The following is a 17,669-nucleotide window of genomic DNA, read 5'->3' as shown; positions in this document are numbered from 1 at the left end:
AACCTTCAAGTTATATTTTACATATCAGTATTTGATCCTTCGTGAATAGGGATACTCTAGCTGTGCTTATATATAGCTCAAGTTGTTTGTTGTGCGTGCAGACATACACAGATAATTGTGGAGAATAATTCTGGATGTGATTCTAACTATATAGGATCATCAAGCTCATGGAGAGTAATTTTGTTAGTGTGGATTCAATCAGTATAGATCTTCCCATCGGCACCGCTAATAAGACATGCGAACATTTCACGATACGGTAATCCTTATTCCCCATATTTATACATGTCTGATAAGGTCATCAAGTTTGATAGTTTGCATGAGGTTCTAGGTTCAAGTGTCATTACTGTTTTTATATCATATTATACTTGCTGATACTATGTATCTATCTGAGCTTATCCTTTAACAATATTTTATTTCAAACATTTCTGATGGTATTTGAGTGTGGAGCGGATCAATCAATTTATATATCAGCCTTCATTTAGTGTATGATTTCATGTTGTTGATGCCTGCAGTTTATGTAAATCATTCTTGTAAGATACAGTGTTATTATATGTATGAGTGTTCATTAGAGGACAGTATAATTAATGATCTTCAATGCTAGTAACTTAAAGTTAGAATCCAATTAATCAAGAGGTGGAAGTATAGGATGATAATAAAGAATCATATGAACGATGGTGCCAAAACAAGGAGATTCTGAAGAGCTAGTATAGTTTATTGGGAAGAACTTGGACCTTATCCCGCTTGACAAAAGAACATTAATATATTTCATTTGGGATCATGTGTATGTGTATGTGTATGTTAATATTATGAAATTTGGGATCCCTAACACATCCTTTTTGTTTGTTCAGTGGTTACGTATCGGATATAAGAAAGAAAGATTGGAGAAAATGTTGGCCATTTCCAATGGATGAGTCTGATAACGAACTGCCACTTCCACCACTTGAAGTGCCGAAATTTCGATGGTGGGGCTGTGAAAATTGTCAACAGGCAACTGCTAACGAAATCATTCATGGAAATGATCAAACAGATGTTAGCCACAGGAATGGAGGTATATCTGATTGTAACTGCAGTAATGCGGTTGTCAATTCTGGTACTCCGGAATCTCCAGTGGCTAGTGCTGCCACTCCAGTGAATGCGGAGTTCGATCTTAATATCCCTATTGATCCGACTGGTGACACTGATGGTTTACCAGTTAGGAATGCGATAGAAAATAATAATGCAGAAATTGTACAGAACAAAATAACAGGTAAGTTCAAGCTCAGTTATATAGGAGTTTCTTATTTCCTACTTTCTGTGTGTTGATTGATTTTCTCTGTTATGTTCAGACCATGATATTGGCTCGGAGATTAATCTCAATCATCAAGTGTCAAGTGTTACACTTCCAGAAGCTCGTCCAGATCACATGGAAGAATGTCATATAAATAAAATAGGTAGGTTAAACTGAGTAAACTTTATAAATTTAGGCTGCAGTAACATGGTACCGAGAAATTAAATTTGTATGTATCATAATAAGAGTGTATTGATTTCTTCGTTTTTTTGTTTCCAAATACCAAAACAGCTTGTGAAGCTAATGTGGATAAGAGCCCTTCTGATATTAATGAAGGGACACCTACTTCTGAAGAAAACCAATGCCACAACGGTTTAAGACAATCTGGTTCAATTTTGAGGGAATGTACAGTAGTTGTCGGAGATAACATCATTGATCATGCAACTGAACATCTTTCACCAGAGTTGGCTGATGGCAATCATGATGTGTCAGTGGAAAATGAAGATGAAATTGTCAGAAATCATCAGGGTCGTAATGTAGAAAGGTCAACCAGTTTAACTCGTAAGAGACCTACAAAGATGCGCTTGCTTAAGGACTTGTTAAATGAAAATGGAGAGGCAAAGACTGATAAAACCACCGCAAGCAGATCACTATCTCATGGTCCTCTTAATCAGTTTGCAACTTCAGAGGCACCACCAGTTTTCCAAGAAAACGAGGATGTTCCAGTAGATTCGACTTTGACATATAAGGGTCGCGGTAGAAAGCGAAAGTTTGTTGTGGATGAAGAGTCAACATCTGCAGATATGTGCTCCCAGAGGCTTGATAACGAAATTCAAAACCCAGGGGGAGTTTCTAGAACAGATAAGACTGCAGGTAAAAGGCACAAATCGGTTCCTCATGTTGACAAACACTTGATTTCTAGGCCACAAGAAGGACAGTGGAGAAAGAGTGGGAGCACGGTGGATGTCACAAATAAGGAAAATCTGTCTGAAAGTCCTTCTGGATCCTTTCCTTGTGCATCCACTGAGAAGGGAAAGGATGATTTTCCGCTGCATATGTTAAGGAATAGAAATGTCTGCAATTCCAAAGGAAAAGGCAAGATGCCTCAAGCTGATGCAGAAATGGATTCTATAACCGGGAGGAAAAATGACAAGCTAGTTGAAGGTTCATTTGCACATACAGCATCAAAGAATTTGTCAAGTAGGCCTGAATGCATTGCAGTTCCATCAACAAAAGGTACATCAAATGGGAAAGAACTCAATGAGGAAAGGCATCTTCCCTTAAAAGGCTATCCATCGGAACAGATTTGCAACAAGCAAAATATCAGTCAAAAAGAAATTCAGCTTCGAGAGGGTACTTCAAGAGCTCAACTTAGAAATATGGACGGCAAAGCCATTTATTGTGGAGTTCGAAAAAATCCTTCAAATGACATGTCAAATGCAATTCTTGAAAAAGGAAAAGAAGTATATCTTGAAGTAAGTAGTATTAAACTTTCAACCCCCCTCCCCCCCTTCTCTCTTCTTTTTCCAAAAAAAAAAAAAGAAATAAAATAAAAAATTGACTTCCATGATCAAAATAGATGTTATTTCTTTATATTTCCATTTGTTAAGAATTTTGCAATTAGTTCATTTCGTTGTTTCTACAAGATTCCACTGGCCCTGCCATAAATTTGTCTTTTGAACATTTTATCATGTGAGCATCAACCAGATCTTCTTATTTTTGTGATATGTGTGCTTCATACTTTCTTCAAACTTTTGATATGGTCAACTATTTGATTTCTTTAACCAGAAATATTTAAATAACATCATATGAAACTGCTTTGTAGCTTGATCAGATTCTTCAAACTAACAGGAATTAGTTCTTTTGACCATCAAATATTTATTCATGCTGTAGTTTATTGACATTCTCTTATTGATGTCCAGTTGGGAATTCTTCAGTTTATTTGTTTTCATCGAACTTTAACTGCTAAATTAATCTCTTAAAATGTGTAGATTTCCTTCGCATGAATGTTTTTTCTTTAGGGTCATGAGACAATGAACTTTTCATAGAAACCATGTCTCCAAGGAGATAACAGCCCTTCTTTTTCAGGGAACCAATGGAGCCGGAAACAATAACAAAATGATTGAAGTTGTTGATCTAGATAATAGTCTGGAAAGATGTGATGATTTGACAGCAGAGGACTCTGACCATGGGTCAGAAGATGATATCCCAATGGAAGTTGTAGAGATCTTGGCAAGGAATCAATATGAGAGGTCTCTACCTGACGTAGAAAATTTAAGCTGCCAACTGGAAATGTCTGTCCAGAGGGAAAAAGATCACGTAAGTGATACAGAAATTGGAATTAACAGAAGACAAGGAAATGCATTCCCAAGAAAAGAAAATTCAAGTAACTACTTTTCTTCAAGCGCACTCCATCAGTTCCCGTTTGGGTTTGAAGTTCCACAATCAAAAAATAAGTCATCAAATGGATCCCATTACTCACCAAGTGATACCAGGAAGCTTGGTCCTGCTCAAACTCCAATTTTTAATAGGAGGAATGCAGAGTGTGGATCCTCTGGTGCTTCCTCACATTTCGATGGAAGATCAAACCAATTCGAGACTATTATGCAGCAGGATGGAAGTGCTTCTCATGTTCGGCCATTGTCGAGCAAGAAGAATGCATCCCTGGGATGCGTTGATTTACGCAACAGAACTGTTTCGCAGCCTAGAGGTAGTAACTTAGACTTAATTTCACTTCAATCTGGGTCGACACAAAGGCAGAACAGGAGAAGGGATCTTTTTGACCTTAACTCCCCAAGTTCTCAAGATATTGACCTAGAGAAGCTTCCAACTGATTCTGGAAACATGAGCAGCATGAATGCAGAACGCACACTTACTGGAGAAAGTAATGGGATGGAACATGATCGTTATCAGAGTGTATCTCATGATACGTATTCCAATGAAGCAATACATGCGCTGCATTTACTTAGCTTAACCGGGGCAGGTAGGGAGACAGACACATCATCTACTGCAAGTAGAAGTGCTAAAATGGTTAGGAGACCCTCTAATCCCGGCATATGCAGTGCAAACTTGGAGAGAGAGACACATGGTTCCCCACGAAGGCAGATTTCTGAGCATCTCAGCAGCATTAATTTATCAGATAAATCACGAAACCGCCTTTTTGACTCTCCAATCTCTGCCACTTCAACAGATCAGCATGGTGGGAAGATCAGAAGTACTGATTTCAGGGACCAAAATTTGCCAAGGTATGGAAATGGAATTAAGATGAATGGCTCCAATTCAGCCATGCAAAATGTAGATAGTCTGCAGCTCAGGGGGGGCAATGTTGAAACAGAAACCTCGAATCAACATAGATTGGATGTTGCAGAGCCCTGGCAAAGTATCTCTGGAAGCACAATTGTAGTTAACAGAAACCCGGCGGAGTTCACTGCACCAGAAGATGGTAATCCATACATGATCAATGGAGAAGATCTGATATTCGAGGATATCCCCCCAAACAGAAGGCATGGCTTACCTGCTCCACGTGGACGCAAGCAAATGAAGACTCGAAGGTTACAAAATGAAAGACGTTGAAATCAATATAGAGTTGTGCATAGTTAGGCTACAGCTTTTGCTTGATTCCTTCATGTTGAAACGGTCAGCATATACTACTTTATGTTCCTTTAATTATATAAATAATTCTGCAGCGGACTTTGAGTAGGAACATGAGACTTAAATAACAGTTTTTTTTTTCTTGCAAAGTTTCAACTTTCAAGGAAGAAACTTATCTTTGAATTTAAAACTGAATTTCATTATCATGCTACCAGGTGCCATACACAAGTTTTATGTTATAATGTATTACAGTATTGATGTTGTAAAGTTTGTGTGGAAGGAAATGTGGGGTGTGGTTGAAGAAAAGGAACTTGTTTTCACTTAACCAAGTGTCACGGATTCTATTATCTTGTTTGGAAATAAAAAATTATAAAACTCTCAACATGTGGTGCCTTGCCACAAGACAAGAAGGAATGTTTCTTGGTGAATACTCTAAAAGTGCATAGGAGAATGTGTGGAAGACTGGAAATAGTCTCAAATAAAATGACAGGCAACTTATTTTCCTTAATACTCGCAACAAGTTCTTAATTGTTTAAATAAAATTTTTGGTTTAATTCGTACAAATACCAGAAAATCCAAGAATAAGAATATAATTGTTACTGCTCGGATGGTAGTTAACTAGTTATTTTCTATTCATACTTCTAATTACAGTCATTTTACATAGTTAATTGTGTATCCAAGAATGAACACTTTATGCTTCAAAAAAGTTGATGTGCCTCGATGATGGAAATGGAAGAATGTGAGACCTGAAATTTCATTTGGTCATCTTCAATTGTGTTTAATTCTTTCACCTTGTAATGATAGAAAATAGCTATATAGATTAAGAATATGTTCAAGAATTAGTTTAGTAACAATAAAGATCTGAGGGTTGTTAACATTAGAATGTATATATTATAGTGTCAAGGCTTGTCTATAAATACGAGCCTCTTAGTGTACACTGTAAATATGTGTGATAATAATAATCATTCTCTTTTATCTAGTTCTCTATTTTCTCTGTCCTATTTTCTCTTAACTTGTTATTACTTTTAGATGGTATCAAGTGCCAAATTAATGATCCATGGCTAAATCCTCAATTCTTTACTGTTGCTAACCTAACTAATTATTGAACATATTCTTGATCTATATAGCTATTTCCTATCATTACACACCTAGTTATGATGTACTTTTGTCATCCTGTGTTTAATTTTGTTTTTAAATGATATATAGGAGATAAAAAAACAAATCATCATCACCTGCAATTATCATGTAGAAATTAAATACTAATTACATAAGAGAAAAGGATAATTATGTATTCATTTCTTGACTTAATATTGGCAGAGACATCAACAAAACACATGTTTAATTGTTGTGATCGAGATATGGAAGACCAAATATTTATGTCTTATGACAAAAAAAAAAGACATAAATTTGTGTCTGAGATGGCTAGAAATAGGAGAGATTAGGATAGAGGCACAAATTTAATGAAATATTTTGCACTGTCCTCGCTCTTTTTTTATAATTTTAAATATACTTTTTCTTTTAGTTTCTCTTCAGTGTCTTCCTCAATCTTTTGTCATTTTACCTCTTCCTCCACTTCTCTGTCACTCTATCTTCCTCCTCCTTTCCTTATTTCACTCTTTCACTCTTCTCTTCCGTCTCTCCTTTCGCTCTTGTTAAAGGTAACGTTAAGAATAAAAATAATTTGATTAAAAAGGATAGTTTAAGAATGGAAAATGAAAATTATATGCTGGAAAAAATTTATTTTTAATTAAAAATGATCATTTTTGTACTTTATATATTTCTATATTTTATCTACTCTAAAGGCTTGTCAGAATGAGTGTTTCTAAAAAAAAAACTTTTTCAAGTGATTTTTTTATAACATTTTTTAGAAAAATAAAAATACTTTTATAAAAATATTATTCATTCACCAAAATCAGCCACTAATATATTGTATATAAATATATTTAATTTATTTTTAATATCTATTTATATTTTAATATGTCTTTGATAGTTGATCTTAGTGTACAGATAAATATAGTCGATAACTTTATGTTTGGATATCTCATATAAAAATATTTTTTTATTTAAAAATTATATTTAGGTATAATAATATAAAAATATTTTTTTATTTATTATGCTAAAAAAATTTAAGTAAAAAATATCTTTTAAAAAAATATAAATTATAATTTTTAAATTTTTTTATTTTTCTAATACTTTTTTAATTTTGCCAAACACACACTAAAAAAATTAAAAGAAATTCATTAAATTTCTTTTAACAGCTTAATAACATGCAAACCAATACTAAATAAACGTAAATAAAGATATTCTTTTAGTTCTATCTAGTGTAAATAAATGCAACAGAAAACACAATTTTGCTTACCTTTATTCCTGTGTTAAATATCTTAAAACACATACCAAACACATCATAAAAATAGAGATACATCTATTTCAATTTTTGGGAAAAAATTATCCACTTCACTATTAATTGTACCCACTATTAGGCTAAAACGGTTATCTTAATATTCACATCATCATTTATAGTGTTTTAAAAAATAAATGTGGTAATAAAATAATTAAATAAAGTTATTGTATGTATATATATGATCACAATCATACTAAACATTAGATAAATTATTAATAAGCATCAAAATATGAAAAATAAATCAAACAGCATTGCTCTTATTAAGAGTACTAGAATTAGGGAATTAGATGGAAAATTAGGGAACTCATCATAAAAAAAAACAGTTGAAGACGAATTTGAGATAGATAAGAAATTGAACGGATAGAATTGAAAAATGTAATCAAAGGAAAAAAGAGATGCCTTAAAGGCATCATTTCACATTTCACATATCAGCCAATAAAAATTGGATGGAAAATATACAAGAGAATTAAAGCAAAATGAAAGGGGAAAAAAAATAAAAAACTACCTACTGCGGGTGGCGAACTCAAGGAGAAGAAAAAATGACATGCATTTTCAGTTTCAGATCTTTTTATTCATGATTTTGTGTTATTTTTCGATTTCTTTAAATGATTTCTTTTAAAAAATTAAATTAATAAAAAAATACATAAAATAATTATATGTTTAACATTCATCAAGTCTTTGTGATTTTATTTTCATATGTTAAGCATTTCTTACTCATGGAAATAAATAAAGAAATAAATAAGTTACTTATCTACTATTTGGTTAAAATGGCTGTTGTACACATTTACACTGGTCTTAAAACAAGGTGATCTATCCAAAGAGACTCAACATTTTTTAAAGCTTTTCTGTTGAAACCACAATTGCATATTTACATGGGAAAAGTTTGATAACAAAAATTTTCAGCCATAATTAGCCAAAACTTTTCATAATTTACTTCATTTACATCACTTAATAACAGTTTTATTTTTTATTCCATTTTTTTATTATTCCATTTATCATATTCTTATCAACTCTACTTATTAATAATATTAATTATAATATCATATCCCTTACTATTAGGCCTTCTTATAATCAATACTTAATATTTCATTTTATAATTTAATTTTTATATTTAAAAATACATTAAATAATAATAATAATAATAATAGACGGTAACGATAATATATATTAATTGAGTTAATTGTACCTAATTCTTTGTTTTCCTTAAGGCATTTAATATCAATTAATGGAGATATGAAAAAATTATTAATTCTTTGTTTATGTTAAAACATTTACTTGCACTTGATTTTTGTAATATATACCTTCCATTAATTTAATTATAATCATTCAAAAATCATGACTTTAATACCATTGCAAGTACAATAGTGTATAAGCCAAAAAATTTTACAAGAAATTGCGTTTGTTATTGCAAATAATATGACATTTGAATTCGACCTTAATATAATATCTATAATAGAAGGTACTGATGAAGAATTTGAATAACAGATAAACTCACCCAACAAAATTATTATCAGTAAAATAATTTTCGAAAATATAAAAAATCCCACTAACTTTAGTAAAATATGGTAATAATTTAGGATATAGTATCTTTATATTGGAATATGCTTCACATTCTTGATAACATAGTCAATAATGCGGTCGGTGAAGAGTCAACATATATTGTATGTGTTTCTAAAAATCACTCATGTGGAAGCCAAAGCATCAAAGAAAAATTTAGAGCAGAATAATTGTGTAACAGCAGAACTCCCATCAATTAGGTTTAATCTGTCCATGGATAACTTAATTTATTATATATTACTAATTTTATAATTAATATATGCCGTATGTTATTTTTTATTGTATTTGAAATTAATTTTTTTTAAAAAATTAAAGAGTTTTTTTATCTTTATTTTTTTATTTTTTTCATTCACTTTGTCTCTTTTATATCATTATCAATTACTAATTACAAATTTGACAATTTAAATATGTAACATGACATTCTCTAATTGTATTAAAATTAAAATAAAAATAATAAAATTAAAATATAACTATATTATATATTATATATTATTAACTAATTTAATAATCAAAATATATATTACATGATATTCTATTATTAAAATTAAGAAAAAATATTTTTTTCTAAAATTAATAAACTAGATTCCTACATTCTCTCATCTATCTCTCTTCCTTTTTTTATTTCTCTCCACCCTTCCCACTATATATATAATTTATAATTTTTATTTTATATTAGTAATTTGACAAATCAAAATGTGTCATTACAAATACTTTTCATCACAATTAAAATAACCTTTTTCTTTCAAAAAATTAACAAATTCCTTATCTCATTCTTCTTCTTTATCTTACTATCTCTTTTATCTCATTCTCTATCTTTCTATTCTAAAAAAAATTAACAAAATAATATAATTCAAATAAAAAATATTATTATATCTTTTTATTTAATTTTAAATTTTCACCACTTATCTTTCTCATCTATATTTTTACTTCTCTTTCTTCAAATATTTATTATATATAATTTAGAGAGAGTACTAATATTGTGATTAAAAGTTAAAATCAAGATTCAATTATTTAAAAAAATTAATTTTGAGTTAATTTTATAACTATCAATATAAATTTTTTATACTAATATCTAATTATATTTTTATATACATAGAGAGAAAAAAAATATTATTTTTAAATAGCAAGCATAAAAATTAATTATTTCTATTTGTGCATTAGACTTAACATGTATCAAATAATGTAAAAGTATACACGTTTAGTTGTTTCAAATTTAGATAACAAATGTTAAATTAGTAAAAATTTAAACTCTTTTACATGAAAATAATAACTAAAAATCTTATTATTTATTTATTTTTTTATCTAGAGAGACCTTGATTTTCTTAGCCAACGGAACTTCTGTCTCATACGATCTTTTTTTAAAAATTGTTTGATTTTATAAATTTTTTATACCAAAATCTATAATGCTAAGATAAAACTAATATAATTTTAAAATATTTATATTTTCGTAATGTTATTATGGATAAAAAAATACTAATATATTATAAAACATGCTCATAGAGATAGTAAGTCGGTTAGGTAGTTATGCCAACTGGCAGAGTTAGTTATGATAACTAAGAGTTGGTTAAGCTAGTTGATGAGTTCGTTATAGTTAGTTGTATTTCTTGTACATCAAGCTAAGATTATAAAGCCTCTTGTATCAGCACTCTACTCACTCAATCAATTTTTGGCACTTTATTTGAAATTATTTCTCAAATGGGGATGGCATTTTCAGCACCTTGTTTGTTAAGTTAATTAATGTTATTTTGCTTTCCTTTCATCTATTGTGATACAATTCACATTATTGAGATAGCGTTTGGGTATTTTATTTCAATATATTTTCTTACACTTTTATTTTATTTGATCATGTTTCGTATTTGCCATGAGTGAGTCATTTTCTGTTTTGACTTGAGAAATTAAACCATTAGCTTAGAATAGTATCTTGAATCCTAATTCTTCATGGATAATGAATTTAGCATTTAATTTGAAATGTTTGGACTAATACTAATTCTAACTAACTTTCTGCATCTCTTGTACTATACAAACTGCTTTATTATCGATAATAACTTAATTGATATCTCTTCAAAACTAAAAAATTATCGACGATTTTTGTTTTTAAAATCAAAACTGTCAGTAACTTAGATAGGTTTTTTTTTACGAGCCAATTTTTACTGATGGCTAGTAGGCTAGTAAAGTTGGTATATAATTCTTGCCATGAATCATTTTATTGTTTTCACTATAGAAAATATTAAAAATGAGAGCGCAGCTTAAATGCACCCATAGTTTTTTTATTTTAGTGTTTGATTTGAATTGTGGATGCTAGAGTAAGTGATGAATTTTAGATGTCACAATGCATTACAATTATTTTAGGTTGGAATTGAGAAATTTTGAACACTAGACAGAATAAAATTTGAATGTTACGGTGCATTGTATTTATTAGGATAAAATATTACTTTAATATTTAGGTTAAATTTTAATTTTTTTAATATTTAAAATATTTTTATTGTTTTAAATATCTTATTTTAATTTTGTCTTAAAAATTAGATTCTTATTTTCTCTCTTCGTACAGGAAAGAAAGTACAATGCAGAAGAGGTTTTTGGTAACTTGAAAAATCTTCATCTATCTACCATAATATCTTACTACAACGACAAATTAAGCCAAGTAAACCAAGGCAGCATAAAACTAGCAATTTCGCAAGGCTTAAGGGCTAGGGAATAATATATGTCATGCATTTAATAATTTAGATCTAGGAAAATTATTGTTAGTTCCTTCCATATATTCTAGATTTGAAGATTCTTTGGAGTTCATTACGACAAGTTAATTTATTTGTGTTATCCGAAAATTATATTTTCAGTGAAGCCATGAATCGAAAGAAGTAAACTTTGAAGAGATTATATTTTTGAATGCCATGCATGGTATAACTTTGCGTAAAGTACTTATATCATTTTCGAGAATAATTTTAAATACATTAGTAATAAGCAAACATCATCTTTCTCCATCCTTATTATAATTAATTAGAAACTCAGGTGCAGTTAACTTAACGTGAGTTGATAGTTAAAAGTTGTTAAATGATTTGATAAGTTTGACTAAATTATAATTTATTGACTCTCAACTATCAACCTCACGTTAAGTTAATTGCATCTAAGTTTTTGCCGAATAATTATTCTATAATGAGGATGGGAGAGTTGACTTTGAATATCTGCAAACCCTAGCATCCTTATAGACAAGTCCTTGGCTACAATAATAATTGTTTTGTGGGCTACAATGTCTGTGTTCACTACATATGCATAACCCTTCAAGAGCACATCCATCACTCTTCTCTAATTCCTTCCCAAACAATATTTCATCAGACCAATTACTAGAAAACACATTTTGTGGATCCAATTGTTGTTTTGCTTCAATAAACTTGTTGTAATTTTGGTACTTCTTATCCACTCCCAAGAATGCAATGATCCTATTCTTAGCCCAATGTGGCTTCGCCCCATACTTAAAAAACGCCATTTGTTCCAATTCTTCCCAAATATCTTGGTTTAATCGCGGAGTTAATGCGTCTTTGGCTCTATAATAATTGAAATCAATTACTATAGAGTCTTCAGATTGACCTAGATATGCATCCGACCCTTTGATATAACGTATAAGAATACCGTTATAGTTGTCAACCCCACAAAAATGTTCGGGGTTTAAGTCTCTGAGCTTTTTCACGTCCAAGATGAAATCACGGAAAATAGAAGCTGGAAAGATTGCTGTGGATTCATAGAAGGACAAGCCTTTGATTCTTGGATCCCAAGCACATGATGTGAGGAGTGATTGGGAGTATAAGCATGAACCTGAGGTTTGCATTTTGCTTTGGTAACCGATTACTGGATAGCCAGTGAAAAGAATGCCATTGTTCTTTAAACCATTTGCTGTAGCTTTTTTAAATGCTAATGTTGCTGCTGCTGTTAAGCATTTCCCATGCGTGTTTCTTGTTTTTTCTAACAAACTCTCTGCACATCATCATGCATGCATTTAGTCTCTATATACGACCAATAAAATTTTGTGAATTATTATTAATTACCTGTAGCTCGAACTGCTTCGGAGATCGAAGTTGGATTATTTTGAAATCCAATGAAGTCAAAGACTGCATTACCGGAAGTATTTAAGGGAACCCTTGAATCATATCTATAAACAGCAGTGTGCTGTGATGGATACCAAGTTATGTCTGCAAACTCATATTTATTTGCATGATCTACGTACAAATCTTCAAGACCAACATCGGACGTGAAATTGTAGGTTATGCTTCTTTTGAACCTTGGTTCCACTCTTAATGTTACCTACAGGTTCATAATAACATTACTAATCCATCACATTTTATTAAGGATAAATACAAAATTAAATATGTACTAGCTATAAATTTTCAATCATACTGTAAAGTGTAAACACTAAAAATATGAATACGTGTTGGAAAAGGGATGATCACACTAAAAATTGGTGATTTTTGGTTTGGTATATATTTTAAAATAATATATTATTAAATTTAATGGTTGACCAAATATTAAAATTTAAGAGATAAGTAGTATTTTCGTTTTAATGTATAAGTATAAATAATAAAGAGTAAATATCTTTTTCATCTCTGATTTTTTATTAAAAAGACAAAATAATCTTTTACAATTCAAAATTTTTAATTAATTTTTAATTATTTAAGTAATTAGTCTAATTAATCTCCAACCATTTAAGTAATTAAATGGTTTATGTAAACATGACTTGCTAATGTATTAGGGATCGGATCACTTATACTAATTATTTGAATAATTAAAATCAGATAAAAGTTTTTAAATGGTAAAAACTATTTTATTTTTTAAACAAATGATCAAAGACATCTACTCAACAATAAACAATAAAACTCTCCATAAACTGCATTATTGAATGGAAAAGTATAGGGTACCAACATATTATCTGCCAACTTCTGCCCACTCTTATTTATATTTGTGTTTCATAGAAGTGTGTTCGTAGATGTGTCTAATAATTAATATATTTTAAATACATATATAAAGAGACACATCCATAAAATATATCTATAAAGACACTTCTATTAAACACAGTTATAAAAAAGACATTTTTATTAGACATATCCACAAACACACTCCCATAAAACACAATTATAAATAAGAGTTGGCAGAAATTGGCAGATATGCTGTTGGTAACGTAGCGGAACCGTTATTGAATTTGATACGGTTCTATATTTAGATTTGAGCTTGATCCTAACTCCCAAGTAATACTCCCTCAAGAAATAAATTAGAATCAATGCATTAAATTTTTTATTTAGTAGACAAGACCTCATTAAAAAAAAAAACAAAGAGAATATATTATGGATGTTTGTCTTTTTTATCGTCCTACTTTCGAGACACCTCAAATTATTATTCATAGCACGCGGGGCGGCAATCAAGGAAAAAATTCATGTACAAATTATACATGTGAATATGCATCATTCTTTTTGACATCTTAGTTGTCTCAATCTAGATTTAGATAAAATATACTATTCTCATCACTTTTCAAATGGTATGACTATTTTAAAATAGGATTTTAAGAAAACAGAATTTAACTAATATATATTATAATTATTAAAAATGTTTAAATATTTTATTTCAATAAATATATAAAAGTATTTTATGAAAACTTTTTAACTAATAACTTAAATATAAATTCTTAATACATATATTAGTTAAATTATTTAAAATGTTATCATTTTAAAATTTTCATATTATATTATATTCAAACGCATTAAATTTTAAATATATACATATATATTACCTTTAAAGTCAAGATTTTTTTGTTGTCTTTCGTTAAAGTCAAGATTTTAAAATACAAGAAATAACATCATCTTTTATAAAAATAAAAAACTCTACTCTTGTTTATTTATGTTTAAATATTCCATCAACTTCAAAATATTTATTATTTTAAAATTTTAGTCTATTAATATTTCAATTCATTTAACATTAACAAAAAATTATATATTTAAATAAATTTATTAAATTTTACATGTATAAAAAAATAAAAATAAAATTTTTATTTATGAGTACCTCATTAACACAAATATAAATCGGACAGAACTCGCATATTAGTAATGAAAAATATTAGGTAATTTAATTAATTTTAGCGACAATAATATAATGGTCACTATTTTTTAATTTAAATTTTATCTTTGTGGTCATTATATATTATAATGATAATTATTATTATTGCCACTAAAAATATAAGAAAAAATATTTTTAGTGAAAAATTTTTAGTAGCTATAATACAATGATCGATATTATTTTTATTAAAATAATTTATTTTATAATAATTTCACTAAGTTCATGATCACAGTCACTGTCGTCGTCAAAAGTCATCTCCACCTTCCAAATCGGCACCTCGACTCCCTGACATCTTCCTCCACCTCCTCCGCTCTTCAATCTCCACAACCTCTACATCGACGAGTGCCTCTCCATTCCGTTTCTCCTCTCTCTTACCGTTTTCGTCAAAAGGCGCTGAAGGTGCATTGCGTTGCCGACAACATCTCCTCCGCCACATCCCGATTCGTTCTATTTATCCGATGCCAGCTTGGCCTTCTTAGGCTCGAGCGCTTGAGATTGATCTAATGCTCTAACATCTTACAAATGCACCTTCTTAAAATTGCTGGACTTGCAGGTAATTTTTCACTTTTTTTTTTCAATTCAATTAATATTGATTTAATTTTCTCCTATCAATGTAATTTATAATTTGTTGAGAATTTTTTAGGGTTGTTTTGTAATTACTAATTTTGTAGCTACTCCAAAATTTACACACTAAAATATTTATAATTGCCACTAAAAGCCTAAAATCTTTTAGCAACAAAATATAAGACAACTAATATTATCAGTAAATGTATTAACAGTTATTTTTATTGTCGCTGAAACTAAAATAAATGATTGTTAAAAATTATTTTTTTAAAATGTGAAAATTTTCGTTTTAAATTGATGTTACACATTTGGGTAATGTCAATGTCCCGAAGATTGTACATAAATTGGATACTCGTATTTAGGATAAGACATTTTTTAAAATTGAATATATAAACAAATATAAAAATATGAGTACGTTTATTTGTATTAAATTAAATTAAATTATTAATTTAATTTATTTAAATTTTAAATTAAAAAATTGACAACTTTAAAATTTTACCAGCTTAAAAATATTATATTTGAAATGTGTAACATCCATTTAAAATCATAATTTTTCTATATATTACGAATTTCAAAATGTATTATATTTAATTAATTTAAATATAAAAAAATCCTAACATAAATAATATACTAACCTTGGAGATAGCACCCAAGACACCGAGCGATACTTTGGCAGCATTGAATAATGGATCATGTGCTTCCAATCTCAAAATCTTGGCATATCCTTCAGCTTTGGAAGCAGGAACAATGATGCTGAGCCCCACAACATGATCATGAACAGAACCACCTTTCCCCCACCAAGAACTCCCATGTGCCCCTGTGCTAATAAGTCCTCCAATTGTTACCCCTGAATGAAGGAAATAAATAAGAGAAGTTATATCATCTTGAAGGATAAAATTCATACACAATGTTGATCGAAATAAGGAAGTGACAATAAGAGATGTTGACGAGGATCATGAAGGTAACAAATTTGATGGCTTTTTTTTTAATGGTTGAATTTGAATAACTCCAACAGATATAACTATTCTCACTTTTATTTTAATAATCTTATTATTCTTACTTAATTATGTAAATACCAAAAATATTATGTATGTATTAAATATCAATCACTAGAATTAATTATTATATATAGTCAATTTATTTTTAATATTTTAATATAACTAAATCAGCTATCTAGACTATATTTATATTTTTTGTTTCTGAAATATTCTCAAATAATATTAATATAAAAAATGGTTTAGCCAATGCTTTTTTTTGAATTTTTATTTATTTTTTAATTTTTATAACATAGTTACGTAAAAAAATTAAAACATAAAAGATCTAACAAAAGTGAGAATTTGATAAGGTTAAGAGGAGGAAAGATTAAAAGTTTTTTTTTTCAGGATCTCTATTACGAATTTACAATACCTTCCCAATAAGGTGAGGCCACCAAACTAAACCCAGAGGCTTCAACGGCGTCAATCAACTGGCGAAGGCCAACACCAGCATCAACGGTGACAACAGAATTGGCAACATCTATCTGTATTTGACGATTATAACTCTCCGTACTAATAACAAAACTGTTTTGGACCGCTTGGTCAGGGCAGGCGAGCTTGGGGATGGTATGTGAGAATTTTGTGACCACCTTCGCTTTTAGATTGTGTTCCACAGCAAACGAGACGGCCACGTGAAGCTCTTGTTCCGTTGTTGGGTAGGTTGCGTTGAGGGCATAACAGTCTTTTCGATCACCCCATTTTCCATAGCTGTTGTGGAGAATACAAAATGTTTGGTTGCATTGAAGTGGAGATTCTGGAATCCGAGCCTCAATGGTTTGAATCGTTAACGGAAGTATGTGATTGAAAGCAAGAAGGCACCAAATCAAAAAGGTAAAGCTAAAGCTATCCATTTGATTTGTGATTGGCGGTGAGGTTTAATTTCTGTAACCAATATATAGGAATAGAAACATCATTTTATTTGGTTAATTAAGGAATGTTTTTATTTCCACTTCATTTACCATTTTAACTTTTCTTCTTCTTATTATTATTGGAATTTCATACTTCAACGTGCTAAAGACTAGATGTGAGTTTAGATTGATATTTGAGGTTGAATAAATTTAATTTTGAGTAAAATAAATTTGTACCCATATAATTTATATTTGACAATAAAATTAATTTTAATAAAATAAATATTATTTAAATAATATTAGTTAAAATTATT

At 29.6% G+C, this 17,669-nt stretch overlaps 2 protein-coding genes across 3 annotated transcripts in view; one reads left to right on the top strand and one right to left on the bottom strand.

Annotated features, from left to right (window-relative positions):
* LOC107495217 (protein EMBRYONIC FLOWER 1-like) overlaps nt 1–5,348 on the top strand; it is a 15,500-nt gene extending 10,152 nt beyond the window's left edge. For both annotated transcript variants that reach the window (XM_052262802.1, XM_016116333.3), the window contains 5 exons: nt 102–256; nt 849–1,246; nt 1,326–1,430; nt 1,559–2,742; nt 3,356–5,348. In XM_052262802.1, the coding sequence (XP_052118762.1) occupies nt 168–256; nt 849–1,246; nt 1,326–1,430; nt 1,559–2,742; nt 3,356–4,840 (3,261 nt within the window). In that variant the 5' untranslated portion in view covers nt 102–167 and the 3' untranslated portion in view covers nt 4,841–5,348. The remainder of the gene's footprint in view (nt 1–101; nt 257–848; nt 1,247–1,325; nt 1,431–1,558; nt 2,743–3,355) is intronic.
* Nucleotides 5,349–11,911: 6,563 nt separating this feature from the next.
* Nucleotides 11,912–17,358, bottom strand: LOC107495223 (L-gulonolactone oxidase 3-like). Its single transcript, XM_016116339.3, has 4 exons — nt 16,881–17,358; nt 16,109–16,320; nt 12,854–13,109; nt 11,912–12,782 (listed from the first exon to the last, which is right to left on the bottom strand). The coding sequence occupies exons 1-4, from the start codon at nt 17,356–17,358 to the stop codon at nt 11,962–11,964; spliced, it is 1,767 nt and encodes a 588-aa protein (XP_015971825.1). The 3' UTR covers nt 11,912–11,961.
* Nucleotides 17,359–17,669: the final 311 nt, after the last annotated feature.

The sequence above is a fragment of the Arachis duranensis genome, chromosome 6 (genome assembly GCF_000817695.3).
Source record: "Arachis duranensis cultivar V14167 chromosome 6, aradu.V14167.gnm2.J7QH, whole genome shotgun sequence".
NCBI lineage: Eukaryota > Viridiplantae > Streptophyta > Magnoliopsida > Fabales > Fabaceae > Arachis > Arachis duranensis.
This window is presented reverse-complemented; position numbering and strand designations above follow the sequence as displayed.